Here is a 21,621-nt window from a genome sequence, read left to right on the forward strand (position 1 = left end):
AGAGAGAGAGAGAGAGAGAGAGAGAGAGAGAGAGAGAGAGAGAGAGAGAGAGAAAGAGAGAGAGAGAGAGAGCCCCGAGCACGATTGCACATTAGAGTTCGTATGCGCGTTATATCGCGTACGTACACTGGCGCGAACGCACACACGGTCACTTGCGCGACTGACAACGGGTCTGGTTGGCTTCTGGCAATTTCACAACCGGAACGGAAGTTCGCGTCGCGCTTTCGATCGCGTGGATCCGCTACCTGCCCACCCATCGAGAGACGGCTTCACCGTCGAGCGCATCGGACTCGAAGGAATCGGTCTACCGCCCAGTCTCGCGAGATCACGCGATCGTGAGATCTCAGTTTTCATGGGACGGGATCGCAGGGAAATTAATATAAATATAATGAACCCGCCGTCGGAAAGTTGGGCTCTGAGAGACGCCACGCAATTCGTTTCGTTCTCTTTAAATCTTCGTAAGAATTTTTTTCTGTTATTAAATCTCAATATTCCACAAAATCATGAGAGATATTATAAAATCTGAGAAGTTATAAAAAAGCAGAAAGAAATCCGCCAGATTCCACCTTTCCAATGACAAGTTAAAAAATACACGGAGAAAATATTATAGTTTTTTGTTCGTGTAAATTCTTTCCAATTTCACTGGCAGTGACTGTCAGTCTTGCTAAGAAGCGTAGTAAACCTCGCTAAGAACGTAGCTAATCTTTTTAATAACACACTTCACTTCTTGGAATATTAAATAACACGTATGAAATGAAAGGACGTTCAATTACTGCAGAATGTCGATCTGTTTCTCAGTTACAATTAACATTCCTCGATCATAAAATTCCATGCTAATTTTTGCAATTATAAAAACTTCAGAATTCACACAACTTATAAACTTCTAAATTTAATTATTTATCAATTTCTCTCTCTCCGTATGTATAATTTTGTCACTTTACGTGTTAATCGTGCGGATTCGATCATCATTTGTCGCAGCCATGTCATCCATCGGTTCACCTACGGGAAGTAACGAATTCGGCGTGTCTTTCGCGCTGAGAGATCGTCTTCCGTCCGTTGTCTCTCTTCTCTTTGGGACTTTCAATGCTGGGATAGAGAGAGAGAGAGAGAGAGAGAGAGAGAGAGAGAGAGAGAGAGAGAGAGAAAGAGAGAGAAAGACATCGCGTTATTTATTTAATAGTCCTCGTACAATCCCGTTCCCTGGCGTGACGGTAAATAAGAGAGGCGGATTATGAATTATTAACGAAGCATGCTCGTTCTCGGGAGAGAATCTGGACACTTTGCATGCGCGGCGTATATACATTCCTACGAGGGGGATTTCTCGATCGCCGCGACGCGGCTGCTCCGCGCTGAACACCCGATACGTATTCGCGGTGCTCGGATAACGCGGATAACGGTTTCACTCGATTAGAATAAACGTGCCGGTATGCGCCTCCGGCGGTAATTACATAATTGATCCGCGAAGGATATCGATGTTGCGCAACGCGCTCATACCGCGCGCTGCACTCGACAAGCTAAAGTGACATGCACTGCATGAATGCACTGCAAAAGGTGCCGTCGTTTCATCAGCGCGACAATAGGCCTGTTCTTTTCGGCTGAACCAACGTTGCACTTCAGAACTTCGTTCCTCTTCCCTTCAATGTTAAGTTATATACTTGTTGCGCTCTTTTAGTGGCGACTTGCTTGTGAAGAATTGAACGACGTCTGCCGTCTTGTACTTGCACATTATTCAAGTAAAACTGAACAAGAAAGTCCTCTACGATTTTGCAAATGATTTCATGGATTTTTGGTTATTAACCCTTTCAGGACGGGGGATTGCCCGGGGAGATAATTATAGGGAAGTACATATTCTATGGGTTTTTGGGCTCGTTGAATCCGAATCTGAACTTAGATTTTTAAAATTCTGTGATCCAAGATGGCGAACCCAATATGGCGGAAAAAATTATAAGTAATATAAATATCACTCAATTTCCGTGAAATGCGAACTATGAAACATTTTAAAGATACTTTTTTGACTTAGAGAGTATAATGTTCCACGGAAATTGAGTCATATTTACATAATTTGATATCTTGAACATCGTCATATTTAATCCGCCACTTTGAATTTTACATTTTTTACTTAAAATTTGGAAAGAGTACCCCAAAAAATTCCTACGTGCCAATTTTTGTGAATATCGGATCGATAGTTTCTGAAATAATGCATGAAAGCCGTAAAGCATCAAAAGATGTCTCCCGTCCTGAAAGGGAATTGAAGAAGATTATCAGGCACAATAATGCATCAAGCTTCTTTAACTGATAACTAAAAATCCACGCGACTATTTACAAAGTGCTACAGGATTTTTTGTTAAGCATCCTGAAGCGAGCGATATTCTAGCCGGATGGCACAGAAATTCGGTCCCAACTTCTCTGGGAGTGAACCAGTATAGCGGCCGGCTTCCGCGCTGGAAATACCAACTGGTCGCTCGCTCGGTCGATCGAGAAATAACCGAAGGTCGGTGGATTTCAAGAATGCGAATCATTTCATGCATGGAATACTATCTCGTGCTTACCCTCTCGCTCGCGCGCATTTCCCATCGCGCGCCGTTTACGTCACCGATAATATTGCCACAATATCGCTCGTCGCGCGGATTACGCATCGCTGCAGATTAGCATGCAGGTGTCGGGAGATCGGTGATGATCCAGATAAATTCGTGCGCTTTGACGAGTTGGAGATGATGCGCTCGGCGCGTCTTTGATGCCGCGACTGACATTCCCGCACTTTGCGTTTATCTTCGTGATAATTGCGGATGGATTGTGTCGACTATTCGGTCGCTGTCATCGCTACGACCTCAACCGCGAAACCTTTCGAGTATCCTTTCGAGCCGGAGCAAGAGTCTCGTCGTGACGTTCAGTTCTTGCCGCACGAGCTCCACTTCATCCCGACGACGTTCGGAATGTTGGGCTTATTAACATGTTGGCTACCACGGGGGTTCGCCGGCGCTGTGTGGTACTGCCGTGCCTCATTGGTATAATTTATGACACAAAACATGTGTACCTCATGAATCGTGTTTTCTTTTTACACCTGGATGACTCGTTCGATGAATTAATCCGGAACGGATAGATCAGGTGTGCGTGTACGTGTGTGAGTAAAAATCAAATTCCATTTAACCGCAATGCGGTCGACAGACCACAACAAATCGACGTTTATTTACCGTATCTCCGGTTGTTTAAGCATCACACGGAGAGAATTTCATAAGAAATGTTACTGTCGAATTTTGTAACTGAGAAGTAGTTCTACTAACTAAGGCTGCTATTAAAAACGTTGCTGTGTTCCTAGTGAAATTTACTGCACTAAGAGAAAAGCAATTGTTTATTCGATTTAAGTGAGAGAACAATTTGAGTAAAAGAATGTAGAAAGAAATGTGTTATTATTTGCCACCAAAAAAATTTTTTTTTGTTTTTTTAGATGTCTTTTCTCTTAATGTTTCTCAGCAAGGTAGATCTTAATGACAGTCTATTCCTGGACTGCTAAAGATGTAGAAAAATCCAAGAGGAATTCATATGAAAGAAAACTATAACATTCTCTTCCAAATTTCATCGGAACCGCGATAAATTGAAAAGAATTTATATGAAAAAAAGAGGAAGCTATGCAACATTATTTCTCCGTGCAGTTGAACTGTGAAATAATTAGTGAAAATTAGTGCGGCAATCAACGTGTTAATCGCCAGACTCCATCGCGCATCCGTGTTCAAACGCGACGCGCCTCTTTCGTGCGAGCAATCGCGAAAAATCGGCCGACACCACGTGGAAGACGGGGGAGAGGGAGGAGGGAGAATTTCTCCTCGCACTCATCGGAGTCTGACGCGTTAATTTCCTCTTCGCCGTAACTTTCGAGGAGGAAGTGGCGTTCTCGGGGGATTCGAAGGATTCCGTTTGCAACAGTAACAACTTTGTAATCTAGATCGGAGATCGCGCGGATCGTAATCACCCCGGCAGGTAATGATTTACCGAGTATTTATCGTAATTGGCGGCGTGGCTAATCCGCCGGACGCTAAAACGATATCGAGCCATCGTTGCGCCGTCGAATCGATGGGAAACCGGTCATAAACGCTTCTCCACCTCGGCCGGGAAACGATCCTCAGCGCGAGATACGGGCAATTATTGGCATATGCTATTTGCTGCGCGAACATCTTCTTCCTCGCTTTTGCAATTGCAATGTACCACACTTCATAATGCACGTGGAGAATGTTATAGTCCATTTTAATATAAGTTCTTTTCAAGAAGGAATTTTAACAAAGTTATGGAAGGAAAAAGGAAGGAGAAAGAATTTTGGGACAAAGAGAAGGGTAAAGTTGTAAGATTAGGAAAAGGAAAGGATATATATAGGATGCTATGTCACTACCGCATCATCTCCTGAAAACGGATTTCTGATATAATTTGAATAAAAAAATCCTAATGCAAAAATGGCGAGGCTATAATACTTTTCAAATTATAAACGATTACAGTTGACCAATTATACATAACATTTTATTCATAACATTTTGACGAAATTGTTATTATTTGTGATATGTGATATCACAAATTTGATATTATTTGTGATATCTTTATTTATTTAGAAAGAAAGATAAAGATACATATATGTTTATTTAAATGATGGAAAAGGCAGGTTATTATTACATATATTGTTATGTACAGAACTTCCTTATCAATATTTGGCAAAGGGACGACATGTGCACGCACCTGTACCATTGTGTGTTGTACCGTACCTGAGCGCACGTAATTTAACCAATATAATTGGTCAACTTTAATCGTTTATAATTTGAAAAGTTTCATAGCTTCGACATTTTTGCATTCGGATTTTTTTCTTCAAATTACCTCAGGAATCCGTCCTTAAGAGATAATGCGGTAGTGGCGGGACACCCTGTATATATATAAAGAAAGGAAAGAAGAAGTGGGAATATATATAAGTAAGAATAGGTGACAGATTTAAAAAGAGAAGGGTGACGGATACCAAATAAGATGTGCAATGTGAGTAACTTATAAAGAAAGTATGTAATAGAGTAAAATTGGAAGCGGTTATATAGTCATAAAGATAGAAGGTTAAGGCCCGGTTGCACCAACGTTATTTTGGTTTTAAGCGAGATTTAAATATACGTTTATCTTTATTTATTTAGAAAGAAAGATAAAGATACATATATGTTTAAGTTTTGTTTAAAGCCAAAATAATGTTGGTGCAACCAACATTATTTTGGCTTTAAACAAAACTTAAACATATATGTATCTTTATCTAACAGGCCTAAGTGCTAAAATAAAAGGTAAAGGTTTAAAGTTAAATGTGTAAGGATATAAAAAACTAAGGCAAAAGTGTGGGATAAGATAGTAATGAGAATAAAAGGTAATGTAAGTGTAACTGTAGTCCTAAAAACACGAATAAATTGCTCTCCGTGTACGGATCGTTCTCTCGCGGGTTTGGCGTAGTTTTAGAGTTATCTTTCTCCGACATTTGCGCAATGTCGATTATACGCGCTTTCGCACAACACTCGTGCAGTAAGAGAAGGGAAGAACGAGAGAAAGAGAGAGAAGGAGAGAGAACTGCATTTCTCGCGGACAAATGCGAGGCAAATCGCGAGTTATTTATCGCGTCGCTGTCCTGCGCCAGGAATCTCGGGTCGACGTCCCCTTTCTCGACCTCGATATTGGCCGGTCCTTCGATTCCGCGGGAGTAAACGCGCAATCAAGGGCGGGGCGCGATAATAGAAAACCCGCTGGCCAACCGGGGCTATCTGCTAACAATAATGCGTAGAGCATCCTGTTGACCTTTCGCATCGCGCGAATATTTGTGCAGAACCAGATTTCTGGACTCGAACGAGCGAACGAGCGAGCAAGCGAGCGAGCGCGTCCAAGGTTGCGCGAAAAACAAATGCACGGCCATGTAACGCGGTCCTCCTGCTATTTTTGGCCCTGACCTTCCTTCCTCTCCTTTCAACCTCGTTATCGATGGCGCGACCCGAGGATTCGCGAGTGAAACGCGTGCCCCTCTGGTATTTCGCGATCGCCCGGACGTTGAGTGAAGCGACGCCCGGATATGGACGACATGGGCGATCGCGCATGGGAAATCCGCTGCACGCTCGGCTTCATTGAAAGTCGCCGGCCGGATTTATATAATTAAGTGACGGGTCTGTGTTTCACTATAACGGCGGGCAACGAGCGGCAACGCGAGCTTATTAACGCGCTCGTTCTGCCGTTACGAAAGTCCAGCACGGGCGACATTCCCGCTCTGGAATCTTTTTATTTCCGTCCCCGTGGCGCGTTACTGGCGGCGCGCGGGCGATCGGTTTGAATTATCACTGTCGACCGCGCGTCGCATGTTTATCGCAGCCAAATGGAATTTCATTTTTACTCGCACGCGCACACTGTTCCGAATCATTCTGGATCGGAGATGAGTTATCCGGACGGAAAGAATAAATGAAAAAGTGAGCGAACGAAGATTTCATCGAAATCTTGACATCGTCGACGCCGAAGTGGCAGAAGCGGCCCGAGTCGCGCATCCATTGGGTGTCGATTAAAACGAAGTTACCTGCCATGACGCGTGATATCGGCGGGCCCTCCGATTAAGCGGCGCTTTCGATTTACAGGCTCATTTCACCGCTGTCTCGAAAGTAGATACGTAAAATCGACTCGAGCTGTCGCGCCGCGAGACGGGAGGACGTGCCTCACTCGCTCTTACTTTCTACGGAATTCGGCCCGCAGGCGCTCGCTCTCTTTCGCGGCGAATTAATGGGCCAATTACGACGATCGATTAAAGCTCCCGCTTTTGTCGCGGCAAAGACTGATGACACAAAGGTCCAGTTTTTTAATTCATCGATGAATCCATCGGGCGATGATGATGCGCAAATGCAGCGTTTTTGACCAAAGACTTAGTGGGACAAGTGCTGCTCTGCAAGCAAGAGGAGTGAAGTGCAATGAATAAGAGGAAGCTTACAAAATATGGAAAACTTCTTCTCTGTTGGCGAGATAGAAGTTGAAGGAAACTGAGAGTAGGGAGTGAAGAAGAAAGCAAAAGAGTCACTTCATGGGGTTAGCAGGACGTATAGAGTGGAGCAATGAAACTAACAAGATTTGGGAGAAAATTGTGGGGAAAGAAGATAAGGAGGAAATAAGAAGAACAGCAACTCTTTTTTAATTATTCTACAACGAAATTTTATGCGAAAATCAGTGAGGAACAACTTTGATATTTTCTGCAAAGGACATCAGCTATCGAATCTTTATGGCGGCTAATGTAAGAAGGATTAACATGACGATAATATCATGATGTCAGAAATCGCGCAATCGCGGGAATACCACTTCGCGAATATTTGCCATTCCGCTTGATAACTTGAAGTGGAATTCAAGAAACGAAGAAAACGTGTTCTTCCCTGCGCGTCGCGCTCCGCAAAATTTGGCAGGTTTCTCTCGCGAGTTCATGAGACGTTGTTTACTTGAAATATTCAGTCGAAATATTCACGCGCGAAGCGCGTATTTTATTAGCTCCGTTCGCCATTTCGGGCCCCGATGATTGACTCATTCGCGCGATATCGCGTCTCAAAACAACACGTATTAAGATAAAATATGTCGTTAGAAAGATATACCGCACGTGCGTGATTTGGTGCGCTAAAGTGGAAGCTAAGGCGACGAGAAGTCGCAGTTAACAACGTTCGAGCAACGATCACCAGCGGCGTCGAAAGGTCAACCGCTGATCGTCCTCGGCGAGAGTGTCTCTTATTTTTCTGTCGACCGTTGATCTTTCGCTGGCCGACGGCGCGGGTTCGTCCCGGCTCCTTTCGCGCATTCCACCTCGTGCCTCGTGGACACGCAGAATATAGCCGTCGCTACGACGACGAAGGTCGATCGTCATCGCGAACGACTGCGAAGGTCGGCCTGTGCCGGCATTAAAATCGCTCGCCGGCGCTTCTCGGCCGGCCGGAGCTTGTAAGTTCGCTTTCACTTCGGAAGCCGCGATGACGCACGATGCGGCGACCCGCCGGGACCGCAGCCTCAGGTGTCGCGGGTGTTTTTCCGCTTCGAACCGGTCACCACCACGTCGGAGATCTGATCACCACCCGTGCTGATCAGATCTTTCATTCGGGAAGGAATCCGACCAAATTGATTATCCTTCCAAGAAGCAATTCGCGCTTGAATTTTTCCCGATTCCAACGAATTCAACGCGCGGATCGCCCATTTTTGTGATATTGCTTGACGATTTATATTAAACAATAAAGAAAAGGAGACTCCGAAGATCGCGAATTGGAGACTAGAATTCGGCGAGTCGATTGTCAATTTCGGCCTTGCTCGCTCGGTCTTGATTTCTCCAAATCTTCAATCCTTGATCCTTGAATCCTCTAATTTCCAATTTGCAATCTTCAACATTCAGTCCTACTGCATCATGAATACTTACACGAAGAAAATATCGTAATAAAAATTGCAGCAAAATTCTTGTTTTCTTTATTGTTTAATATAAATCAACCTGAGAGGAACAATGGTTGATCCAACTAAAATTATAGTTATTTTCGGCTCAGTCGTCAAGTCGCACGATCATATCTGGAAATTACTGCTTATTGTTTATAACTTTCTGCACGGATAGTCACGAGTTTCGTGAGGGTAGAAGACTCGCGCGCGTCCAAAGCACTCACCATTATCGCTCGCCACGCCCGGCTTTTCCGCGGCCCCGAAATGAAAATTGCGATCCGTGGTCAGGTCGGTCAGGAGCGTTACGACCTCTCTGACGGCTTTTGCAATCGAATTGCTACATGCACTCGCTCCTTCTTTGCGGCGGCTTGCAGCAAAGTGGAGTGGTGCATTACCGAGGTGCTCCGGCCTGGAATAACCGGCGTGCTCGCCAGTCCCCTCCTCGCCCACATCGGCGAGGAAGCCGGGTGCTCGTTTTCCCAGATAGAGGCATTCGATATATCGGATCCCGCCCTCGAATGATCTTTCTCTCTCTCTCTCTCTCTCTCTCTCTCGGAGAGCTCGCGTTCGCTCATGCCTCGAGATACGTTTCCGATCGCGCGTAGATCCATGAGAGAGGAGAGGTTGCAACGCGAGAGCAATGTGCCCTGCTTAATCTACTATCGCACGAGAGGAGTAAGAGGCACTCCGCATTTTTCCCAGCGCCTTCTACCGCGGAGAGAATATTGTAGCAAAAATTACAGTACGACTTTAGGAATAGACTGGTACTATCATGAAAATTATAATAAAAATAGTAAGATTTCAGTAGGAAATTACTAATAGAAAATTATAATAAAAATGATCATAAACATGATAATTTTTACTATGTTCACTTTTACTATGTCTTATAATTTTCATTATAGTGCCAGTCTGTTCCTGGAGTACTAAAATTGTATTGTAATTTTTACTACAATATTCCCTTCGTGCAGGATGCCTTCCGCGCAGAATTGTTACCAAGCTCGTGTCAGAGTATTGTGGGTATTAGGAGACCCCGAAGATCGCGAATTGGAGACTAGAATTCGGCGAGTCAATTGTCAATTTCGGCCTTGCTCGCTCGGTCTTGATTTCTCCAAATCTTCAGTCCTTGATCCTTGAATCCTCTAATCTCCAATTTGCAATCTTCAATATTCAATCCTACTGCATCATGAATACCTACACGAAGAAAATATCGTAATAAAAATTGCAGCAAGATTCTTGCAATATAGGACCGTATAGAATTATGATTGAAATAACTACGTAGAAAATGTTACACACGTTTCATCTCTTGCTGAAAAATTATTATAGTTACTTGAATGCTTTTATATTATATATCAGATAGATCGTGAAGTTTACTATTTCTATAGTGTTTCGTACTATAATTTCAGTAACATAACTCAGGTTTACAAATAAGCACTGTCAGAAGAAATTTAATTTTAGCGTAATTTTCACTACAATGCTTTCCCCGTGTAGTCTGATACGAGCTTCGCGTAAATTGAGAGCGGTCGCGATTTTTCGTTACTTCTTTTTGCTCCTATCCTTATTCCTTGATCCGTGAAACAGTTATATCGAAGACTCCACACGCGCGATCGCTTGAGACGCGAGGATCTTATCGATTCTATTGCGCGCCTTCATCCGTATCGCTCGCGTGCGATTGAACGCATCGTCAATTATATGGAGCAGCAAAGGCGAAGCTGCGACGATAACTATTTGTATGCGACGCGTGTAGCCGCGAAGTAGTATCGAGAAACGAAATTGCGCTACAAGTCCGATCCTACTTTCACTACTTGAGATTTTATTGGAAATTAATTCAAGCGACCGGTACTAACTATGCCGCGTGTCGCTCTCCACATCGTTGCACAAAACCCGACAGAAGTGTCCTGGGGCGGACCCGGGCCCCGGTTGGGCACCATGTAATAAGTGCCGCGCGTGCTGCACTTAGCCGCGCGTATGTTACACGCGTATGCATTGAGAAAAATCGCGAACCGGAATGAGACGGAAGATTGACGCAGTCAGTCGTCTAAAAACAGGAGAGCATAGTTGGAACAAATCGAAAGCCCATCCTGGAAGGGCAGTCTCCTTCCCTCGTTTATCCTTCTCTTGCATTCGCTCGCTCACCTTCGTGCTCACTAACGCCGTCGACTCGTCGAAAACATGACTAGCCCGGGCTGTAAAAGCAAGAAATAAAAAAAGGGAGATGTAGAAAGAGAGGGAGCGAGAGACAGAAAGGGAGAAAAAAAGAAGAGCGAGTGCCTACGCCCACGGACGTGCCCATAAATTCGCACCTCTCTCGCAAACGGACTCAAGGATCCCTTTTCTACTACCGCTTACGGTCGCTACGCCCGTAATCGCGTTTGATACCGCGGGGCGAATATGCAAGTCAAATGTTTCCCGCGCGCGCGCGCGCGCGTTACTCAACGCGAATATCAGATCTTTCCCTTGGAATCCGATCTCCGAGCCGACGCGCGACTTTTACCTCCTCCTCCTCCTCCTCCTCCTCACCGTCGTCTCACCTGTGCACCTCGGCGCGAGTCACGCCAAAACGACGTTGCGTAGCGTTGCGTTGCATTGCGCGGAATCATGTGGAGCAGGTTGACCGCAATCGACCGCGGTTTCTTATTAAGATTGATGCAATTTCAATCGTTACCCGTCGAGCTCTCGGTCTCGCGCGCGCTCCCTTACGCTCTCGCGAGCCGTAACTCGCGGTTGATCGAAGATCGGCGTTTCCTCGCGAACGGGGGAAACGAGGTGTCTTTCTTTCTTCGACTTCTCCTCGCGCCTTCGAGAGTCCTTGAGAGACTTCTCACACGGCAGAGAGATCTGAGAAGTGTCGCCACGCTGGTGTCAATTCGAATTTGCTCGCGTGACGACTCAACAGGGATTCGTACGCGGCAAAGATGCGCTTCCGCGCGGCGTTCCTCGAGGGAAGACCAGTCGACGTTGACTTTCCAGGCCTGGATGTGCGGTCGCGATTACTTGAAACTTTAGCGAAACACGGCGAGCCCGCGCCGCCGCTTGTAGAAATCTCAGGGAGTTTTGAAACAAACGTCGCTCCCGCGGACCGCGAAATTATTCAGCGCCGAGAGAGAATCTTCAAATGGCCGAGCGGCGCAAGCTTCGCCGTGCGCCGCGCGTTTGATACGCAGATAATACATCTCGCAGGAAAGTCCTTCCCGCCCAAAGCGCAGTCCTTGTGTTACTTTACTTTTTCCGCCGGCTGTCCGCACGCAGCGCGTCTTTCGCGACTCCTCGCTCGTTGTTCGATTGTCCGCTGCGACATGTTGCGAGTTTCGCGCCAAGTCGACGAACTCTCCCCTTCCGCGAGATACGGAAAATATAATTAGAACGTATTTATGGTCTTATAATAACAGGAAATGTAGAATGATAAATGTCCTTCTCCGTGTAAAAAGGAGCTCTTTTTCTTGAATTAAAGAACAATTGCAAGGAAGTCCGATGTTGATTCGCGCTGTTGACTCCGCTAAGATAATAGATTTGAAAGTGGAGATCACGCGCGCGCGCTCTTTCCAGCGCGGGAATCGAATCCAAAACCGCGCGATCATTACGTTCCCCGATTGCTGCCGTTAATGAGAAATGCTAGTCGTCAAAGGTATCGCGATGTAATGACCTATCACACCGATGTGCAAGATTGTTCTCCACGACTCGCATCTTCACTCGCTTCGGTGCCAATTAAGTCGGGTTTGAATTACTCGGCGGGAAATGACCGTCATTAACTCCCTCAGAACGAACTCGTCCTCAGGCACGTGAAATTAGAAGAGAAATTGCAAAAGAAATTTAGAAGTTATGACAATTGGAAGTGAAATTTCTATTGAACGCAAAAAAATTGGAAAATTAAAAATGAACAATCTTGTCGTGTGTTTCAGACCGAGATCTCCGAGAGTTGATTTTGACGGAGCTACGACGTGCCGAGGGAGTCGCACAATATAATCCGAGTCATCACTCGAGAGTGAGATTGCTCTTACCCAATCCATGACTGCCGCTTTTTGATCGAATCCGCCAGTAATTTAATCTCGCCTGTGTTGGGGATGTCGCTCCTCAACTCGCGGTCATTGCGCGTCAGCTGCGCGTGTGTCTCGCCTTGCGCGATCCGGAGGAGGCTCTCGCACAGGCCCACGTCGGCGAAACGCGAATCGCCGTTTGCACTCGCGACCTTGTGTCTGTACGACGACACTGAAAAGACGACGCGACGGTTGCGGTGGCTGAGAGGTGTGCGAGAAAGTGGGAGAGAGAGGGAGGAGAGATAGAGAGAGTGAGAAAGAGAAAGAGAAAGAAAGGGAAAAAGAAGCCGTACCGAAGAAGAGCACCACCGTTCTCTAAGACGAAGAGCGCACGACTGGCTCGGATCGCGGCTGAAGCTGAAGGTGGTGGACGGGCGCGCGAAGGCACTGTTACTTTCATGGGTCGTCTCCACCACCGTGGGGGCCACCTTCGTGGGACACGCCGGCAGCGCGGGCCCCACCAACCGGAACCGTCGGGCGCGTTTCCAGTCCTTCGCGACGCGAGCCACGCCGCGCGAAATCCCCGGCGCGCGGCGAAGGTGAAAGGAAGACATTTCTTCCAGCCGTCTTTCTCGCCTCTTCAACGCCGGCTACCGCCCGGCTCGTCGGCGCCGGCACGCACTCGCATCGGGCGATATAAGTAGTACGGGCGTGTCGCCTACATCACGCGTCCGTGTATTTACACTGTACAATTTCTGTCGCATTACAAATGTATTTGTATATAGTTCTCCGTTAAACTCCATTCTCAACATCAAATTTATATACATATATTACATACTATTTTAAAAGACTATATCCTTGAACGTTGAAATGACTCTCCGATGTCACATCACATGTCGCGTCACATCGATCGTTGTTTGGAAAAGTGAGAACAGACGCGACGTGGACGTGATACGAAGGTCAATATCACGCGCGACAGAAATTCCTGGGACTTTCGATCGGCTGACTTGAATCGCCGTCTACGTGAAAAGAAATGAAAATCGGCGCGTGCTCGGATTGTAAGGTGTCGTCGACTCGAGAATGATTGTCCGATGATGTCTCTGACATTCGTATGCGTCGAGAAATGCTTCTGTATTCCCCGATGCGTGATCGAATTGCAAAGGAAATTGCTTGGCATTCCTCATGCTTCACGCATCTTCTTCCAAGCCGACGCTTTCAGGATCCAATGTAGACTTCTTAAATCTCTTCGCTGAATTCTCTGAAAAGCGATAGAAACCCTCGTAACTTGCTGTTGCGTTAATCGACGCAAATCCACTTACTATTAATTGTTAAGGTGTATTAGATGCAAGGGACTGATTACCTTGAAAGAAACGTTTCGCAGTACGTTTTCTGATTTCTTCAATGTCCTCCTCTGCCTGGGCCCACTCGAGCACCAATCGTCGGCCGTACAAGTGAGTGCTCTGACACAGACTTGTAAACGCTCTCTACAAAAAATAAAAGTTAATATTAGCACCAGAAAAATCATGTGCGATTCTTGCTTTTAGGTAAACGATTAATTTTTCTAGGTAAGTTTTTTTATTCAAATCATCACAGAATTGTTTGAGTCATTTGATCTTTTTGGTCTAAACTAAATATAGACACCGAGAGTGCTTACTTTTGCGTCTTCCTTCGTGTAATATTCGATGAAGGCGAAGCCTCTGTGCTTCTTGACGCCGATCAACTTTTTCGGTAATCGTGCGGCCTTCAACTGACCAAACGCTCTGTAACAAGATCGTTAAGTTATACCGTTATACGTCACTGACATAAAATACGACAACGACGAGACGCGCGCGATGTGCATACTTGAATAGTTCCGTTATTTCCTGAATGGTTGCCTGGAAGGGTACGTTTCGCACCAGGATCTTGGTTCCGGTCTGCTCGGTGATCTTAGATTTCTTTCTCGCCGTTTTGACATCGGACCTGGAAAGTTTCACAGTTACATCGAGATATTCTCTGCTTTCTAATGAGATGAGACTGAAGTGACGTACGTCAATATTCTCTCGGATCGCTTTAACTCCAGCGACTTGCCGTCGAGTACTGTCATCTGCAGCGTCTTCAATGCACGATCCGCGTCGTGCTTTCTCTTATATCGCACAAATCCGTATCCCATAGGTAAGTTGTTACTCGGATTCTTCGGATCCTTCTTAGTAGCAATCGTGACATAATGGAGGCGACCGCATTTAGCGAAGTACTGAAAGTGGAGAGACGCATTAATAACGCGTTTCAAATCTGTCAAAGATGACAGCCGCCGCATTATGATGCAGCACGAACGTGATAATTTCTAATCACTCACACTCTTCAACTGTTCAGTCGTGGTGGAGAAGTTGATATTCTTCACAAAAAGCGTGGTATCCGGCTCGGGCTCCTCGTCGTCCTCGTCCGCAGCGGCTTTCTTATTTGAATTATTTACGTTTTCTCTCGACTTTTGCGTTGCCGCTTCTTCTTTAGTTTCTTCCGAGACACTTGATCCCGTCACTTTGCCTTTGGACGCGTTACGTTTGGATGCGGGCGCGGTAAAACTGTTATCTGGCGCCCATTCCAGATATAACGGCAAATATTTGTACTTCGTGTAAGCTAATCTCGTGAAAGCCTTACGTGCCTCGGATGGCTCCAGAAATTCTACCAGTGCTGTGAGAGCCGTGAATTAAATGTTAGAAACATTCCTAGCGCTTAACGTTCGCTACAACGACAATAGCAATACCTGTTATGCCTGACGGTGGCAATACAACGCGCCCAAGTTCCCCGTGCTTGGCGAACATCTCTCGGATGTCGTCTGACTTTGTTTGAGCTGGTAAATTCTTCACCAAGATTGTAGTACGCGATCTTTGCTGCGGCGCCTGTCGAGGTACATCAAATATAATCATAAGAGTGAACAATATGTTATTTCTCCGAAGAAACATGTGAAGGATATGTGAAAACTTACTTGGTTAAAAGCATCTAAGCACACGCCGTTTTCCTCCAGGAAGGCTTTCGTGTCATGAATTATTTGCGTTTCTCCTAGAGCCAATTTCACTGCAGCGCTCATCCCTTTTGTTTCATCTTCCAATACCTTTATTTCGAATTAAAATTCATGATTACTATATCATTTAACGTGCAGACGAGCCATGTATTATTGTAAACTTGAAGAATAAACACTCGAGATATAATATGCAAATTTATATAATTTTACATATAAATTATATATTACTTTCTCCTTTGTGATATTGTAGGTATCCGCAATAGTGTTCACTACGGCGTTTTGTTCTAGGAAAAGTGTGTTCCAATTATGCGACGAATTCGCGGTCGCTTTAATCTGCAACTCCTTTTTTTGTTTGTAAGTTAAATTTTCTGTAATCAATAAAATACATTTTTAATTTATTTGGAACATATATAAGAGAGATGATGAGATTGTTATTACAGTGTACGGAAAATAGTACCTAAATCAATGTCTTCCAACGATGTTTTCGCCATCCCGGGAAGAAGATGCAACATTCTACCGTCTAATACAGAGCCATCCAATTCAGTGTACGCTTTTATAGCATGTTCCGGCATGAGAAAAGTTACTATACCAAATCCTTTTGGCTTTCTAGTGACTTTGTCTACAGGTAAGTTCACTTCACTCAAAGGACCTGATTTTTCAAAGCCAACAATTGATTAAAAGGAGATTTGCAATAAACAAGATTATAAAGTAGTTAGACACAGAGTTTAAGTCTTCATTAAAAGGAAATTTCTGCCAACTTTTACGATACATCAGCGCAATAATATTCTTACCATATTTTTCAAACAGTTTTCTCACGTCATCTTCTGTAGTTGTATAAGTTAGATTTCTGAGAAATATCCTCCCGGATTCTGCTATACTCTCTTCATTCTTTAACGCCTCTTCTTGTTTTTTCCACTTAATATTAATCTTATCCGAATTTTCACTAAATTCTTCTTTTTTCTCATACTTGGACACAAATATTTGTTTGCCATCTGCATAAGTAACACAATCAATAACATTGGTAAAATATTATTTATACTCATCATTCAACTACTTTATTTCTTACCTAAAAAACTTTTGTTCTTCAAAAGAGCCTTCTTCATTTGTGACTCTGTTTTGAATCCCAAATAGACTATACCTTTAACTTTACGTGGAATTCGTATGGATTTCGGTTTCAAGGGGCGAAAGAATAGTTTAACATCCCTTTTCTTATGTTTATATCCAAGTCCAGACATTTTTACAGTAAATAATTTTAATGAACCATGATTTGATGCATTTTGCACTAGTAATTTCTCCTCACACTTTACATTCTGTTTTTTCTTTAATGCTTCCATATACTGTAATTTTAATAAAAGTTTCAATAACAGTTAATGTGATTCATAATGCATTATTTCATAATGCTAATTATATTTCATAATGTTAATTGTTATACCTCCAAATCTGACATAATTTTATCTGCAATCTTCCCATTTTCTTTCTTTTCTTCTTCTTTTCCTTCCTTATTTTCACTCTCTACTGTGTCTTCTTTATTCTTAGAATTATCATCATCATCATTATCATCATCATCATCATCATTATCATCATCATCATCATCATTATCACTAGATTTCCCAGTGGCTTCTGCAGACACATCAATATCATTCCTCCATATCGCTTTTATTTTGTTGCCACCATGTGTTTCAAGGAATTCCATGAATAAAGGATCATCCTTGTGCTAAATTTATAATTATGTAAAGAGATAAATAAAAAATTCTTTCTTAAATAAAATACAAATTATCTAAATTGTTAAAGGAAAAAAATATAGATTATTTCTACCTTCTCAAGTGCTTTTCTGACTTCTTCATTATCCTTTTTCTCTGCCTTTTTCTTTTCTTTTTTTTCACTAGTTTCGCCAGATTTTATATTAGGATGTTCTGAAGAATTTGTTAAGGCTTTCTTTGATTTATCATTGAATGTCTTAGTATCTTTGTTATGTAAATTATCAGTTGCATATTTGCTCCATGCTCTCGGTTTAGAGGAATCACCTGCAATATTATATATGTATTAGTATAATAAAAAGATACTGACTTACTATAATAATATAATTAGATATTGTTCATATACTGTACCTAAACTTGTGCATTGTTCAACAGATATCCTGCAAGTATCAATACAAGATTGATTAAAATAGGATTGCGCTAAATGTGCTTGCTCTTCTGTCTTGTAACCAACAAATGCAAATCTACGAAACTTTCCATCTTTTGTATACTTCAGCTGAACATCGGTCACAATACCTTTTTCACTGAATAACTCCTTCACTTTAGTATCTGTGATCTACATGCAAGAAATAAAAAATTATTGAGTAAAAAGTGAAAGGAGAGAAAATAACAAATATAATAACATACATACACTTTTAGGTAAATTTTTCACTATTAAACGGGACATATTACTTCGTCGATAGCTATTTCTGCCTAGAACTTAATAATTCTCTTATTTATAATAAATAATAAAATAAAATTGATGTACCAGAACACATGTGATTCGAGAGTATGCACTATATTTGGGTTAGGTTAGGTTAGTTTAGATCAATTAAACGATTTGCCTGATTCGTCGTTGAGTTGCACTATTCGAAAAATAAGGTCCGTCTGATTTGTTATTGAGTCGACCTCAATTTTTCGGTAGGTATGGTGGCGATTCGTAGCGGAGACTTTGAAACTAATCTCGGAAAGTAACAGGTCTAATAATTTATGGCCAAGGGCCCCTATTCTTGAAATAGTTGTGTATACGTAAGTTTTACTACGCAGGTTTCATACCATAAAATAGTTGCGCAATGAAAATTACATATACGCAAAAATTTCAAAAATAGGGGCCCTGAAGACCTTTTATTTTTGCGACATGTGATAATGACTCCTGCATACAGGACGCGGTAATGCTTGCCGCGCGGCAAAAGTTCACGCGACAGCCAATCAATATGCTGCTTTCCGTAATAACCTTTTAGCTCTTATGGAAAAACAACATATTGATTGGCTGTCGCGCGAACTTCCGCCGCGCGGCAAGCATTACCGCGTCCTGTGTGCAGGAGCCATACCAATAAATATACAGCTCTTCCGGAAAAGCAGTACGTTCAATGGATATCTTGGCTATGAGAACTATTATTGGTAGCAAAAATAAGGAATCTAATTCAAGGGCGTAAAATTATTAATCTCGTTATTTTCCGAAATTAGTTGCAGTCTCCGCTACGAGTCGCCACCGTACTTACAATGAAATTGTTCGTGATACAACTCAACGACAAATTGGGCGGACTTTATTTTTCGAGTAATGCAACTCAACAACGAGTCAGACGAACTTTTTATTTTTCAGCGACAAGTCCGAATAAGTGAACAACGACGATGTATCTAATATCTATTATTGTTAACTAATTAGTTAGTTAACCAACTAATTTCTCTCACTTGTGAGAACAAGTACTACTGTAAAGTCGACCTACTTTCCCAAATATCGCCTCGAGTTGCTCGTCTTGAGTCCGAGGCCAATGGTCGGAAGCCACAATCGTGAGCGTCCACGGCAGTTTTGTTGTCCTCTCGCATCCTGCAACTGTGCGTGGCCGATTTCGTACGGTGGAGAGCTGTTGTGTCGATATACGCGAAAATGAACGCCGAAGAGGAAGTGTTGCGCATACAGAAGAAACTCAACAAAATGTCCAGCGGTGACGGGACGGTGAGTAAGTGAGTAAAATAAAGATAGCAGTATCTTTGCCCGGGCACGCTCAAAGCCGACGAGGAAGGCGCTATTCTTGTTTGACGAGCATTCGAGCGCTCGCCGCGTTACTGGCGAGTGCAGTCTCGTGAGGAAACTATGTGTAAACAATCTTGTCGAGATACTGCATCTCTCACTGAAAAGAAATTTATTCATTACTAAACACAATATCAACATCATCCCGAGTTTACACGAGTTTATTCACTAACAGTTGTGTACTTAGCACTTAAAATTTTAACGACACTCGTGCTGCATGATATGCTACATCTGTTGATACTTGATTCTTATCATACTTTCTACAGTGAGTTGATTTTTGCCAAGAGTATTTTTCTTTCTCTCTCATATATTTGTGACACATTCCTCTGGAGTATTTTGCTACTTAAAGAAACTTTTGTTGATTATCTGCGAAGAGTAAAAAGATGTGCGAAAGAATATATGCATGTATCAATAAATTTGAATATCGCTATCAAATATATTATTCGATATTAATTAGGATTATGAAATCTTACCAATACATAGAGCCATATTCTTTAGAAGACAGTCATCTATGCAATTTGATATCTGTTAATACAGGGTCAGGAACAGGCTTTGGAACTGCTCAAGATACTTCAAAAATTACCTGTGGATCTGGAACTTCTCACCAAAACACGTATTGGAATGACTGTGAATGCTTTGAGAAAATCCAGCAGAGATGAGGAAGTGATTTCTTTATCAAAAACACTCATTAAAAACTGGAAAAAATTCTTATCAGGCATGTATATAATGTTAGTATAAGATGCAAGGGATTTTTACCTAGAAATAATTACCAAGAACAATATGTATTTTCTTAGGGTCCAACAAGGAGAAAGATTCCACTTCGTCGAGTAGTTCAAAGAAGAGGGATGAGAAGTCAGACAAGAGTAAGGAGGACAGCGATCAGAAGAAGGATAAGGACATGACAGATAGCAGTGACACCAAAATGAAGGAGGAAAAGCCCAGCAAGGACGTTCAAAGAAAGCAATCGTCCTTCCCAGCTCCCACCACAACAGACGCGGTTAGATTAAAGTGCAGAGAACTATTAGCTGCGGCGTTGCGCGTGGATGGGAAGATCATCGACGGTTGTGCCACTCCCGAAGAGCTCGCGGAGGAATTGGAAGAGGCGATCTACGCGGAATTCAAAAATACTGACAACAGATACAAGAATAGGGTAATTAAAGCAGGATTGGGCGTTTGCACGTGAATTACTCTGTGCTTGCGTGTAGACAACGTAAACTGTGTATTAAATGTCGTCTATGTAGACAATGAGTAGTCTATGAATGTCGTTCGAAGAACGTATAGTTTGCTTAACAATTAATCAGGAAATCTGTTTTCATATAGGGCCTTTAGAGTCCTGATGTAAATTTCTGAGCAGTGTTTCCTAAATAAGTTACAATCTATAGATCTTTGGTTACATTCTCATCTGTACAGAGATTATTAAATCTATCAATTTGTCAAAGCTTCATGCAATGTTATTTTTTTTTTAAGTATTACATTGTAGTGCCCAAAACAGTTGTAACTGTCTTATAACTTAAAAATTTCTCTTGTTTGGATATTTTAATATAATCTGCAATATTCAACGTAACTTATATTGTCTACATGAAAAACGATTGTATGTATACATCGCGAAAATACGTAAACGACTCGCGTAGACAATCTTAAAATCTGCAGTAGAATCCTGAAGTAAAGTAGCGCGCGGTCTCGTTACTTATGCGAGACTAGTGCGAATATTTAAAGCTCTATTTGCATTCGTGTCGCATCACATGTATTCGCGATACATTTGCACGAATAATCACTATTGTGATTTCACAGGTACGCAGTAGAGTTGCCAATTTGCGCGACGTAAAGAATCCGAATTTGCGCACTAACTTTATCGTGGGAGCGATCACGCCGGCACGACTCGCGGTGATGACTGCGGAGGAGATGGCGAGCGACGAGATAAAGCAACTGCGTGAGCAATTCAAGAAGGAGGCTATCAACGATGCGCAGCTCGCCACCGTGCAGGGAACGAAGACCGACTTGCTCAAATGTGGCAAATGCAAGAAACGCAACTGCACGTACAATCAGGTGCAAACGCGCTCGGCCGACGAGCCGATGACCACGTTCGTGTTGTGCAACGAATGCGGCAATCGATGGAAATTCTGCTAAGAAATATCATAGAGAAGTTCTCACTCAATCTCGTCTTCTTCAATCGCTCCGCGGTGAACTTGACTCTTGCATCTCGGTCATCGTCTTTATGTAGCGTTCAAATATCTTCATAAGATAAGTCGACGAAGTAATCATAACAGTGTATGTAAATTTTGTGGACTCTTGATCGGTGTGATTACGTAAAAATTGCTCGTTTCGTGAACCGACGAAGTCTTCAGCTTGGAGGACTGCATGTGTCCCGCGAATTGGGAGAGGTACGATGTATGTAGAAACTATATATATATATATATATATATATATATATATATATATATATATATATATATATATATA

General features: G+C 42.9%; 3 protein-coding genes and 1 long non-coding RNA gene across 5 annotated transcripts in view; 2 read left to right on the forward strand and 2 right to left on the reverse strand.

Annotated features, from left to right (window-relative positions):
- Positions 1-13,014, reverse strand: part of LOC116853795 (mucin-5AC) — a 43,015-nt gene extending 30,001 nt beyond the window's left edge. Inside the window, exon 1 of the mRNA XM_032835018.1 lies at positions 12,420-13,014. Coding sequence (XP_032690909.1) covers positions 12,420-12,428 — 9 coding nt within the window. The 5' untranslated portion in view covers positions 12,429-13,014. The remainder of the gene's footprint in view (positions 1-12,419) is intronic.
- A 133-nt stretch (positions 13,015-13,147) lies between these two features.
- Positions 13,148-18,187, reverse strand: LOC116853796 (probable RNA-binding protein 19). Its single transcript, XM_032835019.1, has 16 exons — positions 17,782-18,187; positions 17,502-17,706; positions 17,209-17,417; positions 16,826-17,107; positions 16,460-16,730; positions 16,185-16,385; positions 15,851-16,042; positions 15,622-15,761; positions 15,358-15,483; positions 15,136-15,271; positions 14,728-15,062; positions 14,423-14,625; positions 14,238-14,354; positions 14,050-14,155; positions 13,756-13,879; positions 13,148-13,653 (listed from the first exon to the last, which is right to left on the reverse strand). The coding sequence occupies exons 1-16, from the start codon at positions 17,815-17,817 to the stop codon at positions 13,583-13,585; spliced, it is 2,754 nt and encodes a 917-aa protein (XP_032690910.1). The 5' UTR covers positions 17,818-18,187; the 3' UTR covers positions 13,148-13,582.
- Positions 15,658-16,387, forward strand: LOC116853800. The gene is made up of 2 exons (XR_004380037.1): positions 15,658-15,747; positions 15,834-16,387. It is a non-coding gene; the product is annotated as an uncharacterized LOC116853800 (long non-coding RNA).
- Positions 18,188-18,893: 706 nt separating the features above from the next.
- Positions 18,894-21,589, forward strand: LOC116853687 (transcription elongation factor S-II). 2 transcript variants are annotated; one of them, XM_032834857.1, is made up of 4 exons: positions 18,894-19,086; positions 19,699-19,876; positions 19,956-20,311; positions 20,953-21,587. In XM_032834857.1, exons 1-4 carry the CDS (start codon positions 19,018-19,020, stop codon positions 21,286-21,288), a joined length of 939 nt encoding a protein of 312 aa, XP_032690748.1. In that variant the 5' UTR covers positions 18,894-19,017; the 3' UTR covers positions 21,289-21,587. The 2 variants fall into 2 exon arrangements, with proteins under 2 accessions (XP_032690748.1, XP_032690753.1); XM_032834862.1 differs by having other exon boundaries at positions 18,936-19,094; positions 20,953-21,589.
- Positions 21,590-21,621: the final 32 nt, after the last annotated feature.

Source organism: Odontomachus brunneus, unplaced genomic scaffold (genome assembly GCF_010583005.1).
Source record: "Odontomachus brunneus isolate Ranch 3 - 2012 unplaced genomic scaffold, Obru_v1 Obru_scaffold_006, whole genome shotgun sequence".
NCBI lineage: Eukaryota > Metazoa > Arthropoda > Insecta > Hymenoptera > Formicidae > Odontomachus > Odontomachus brunneus.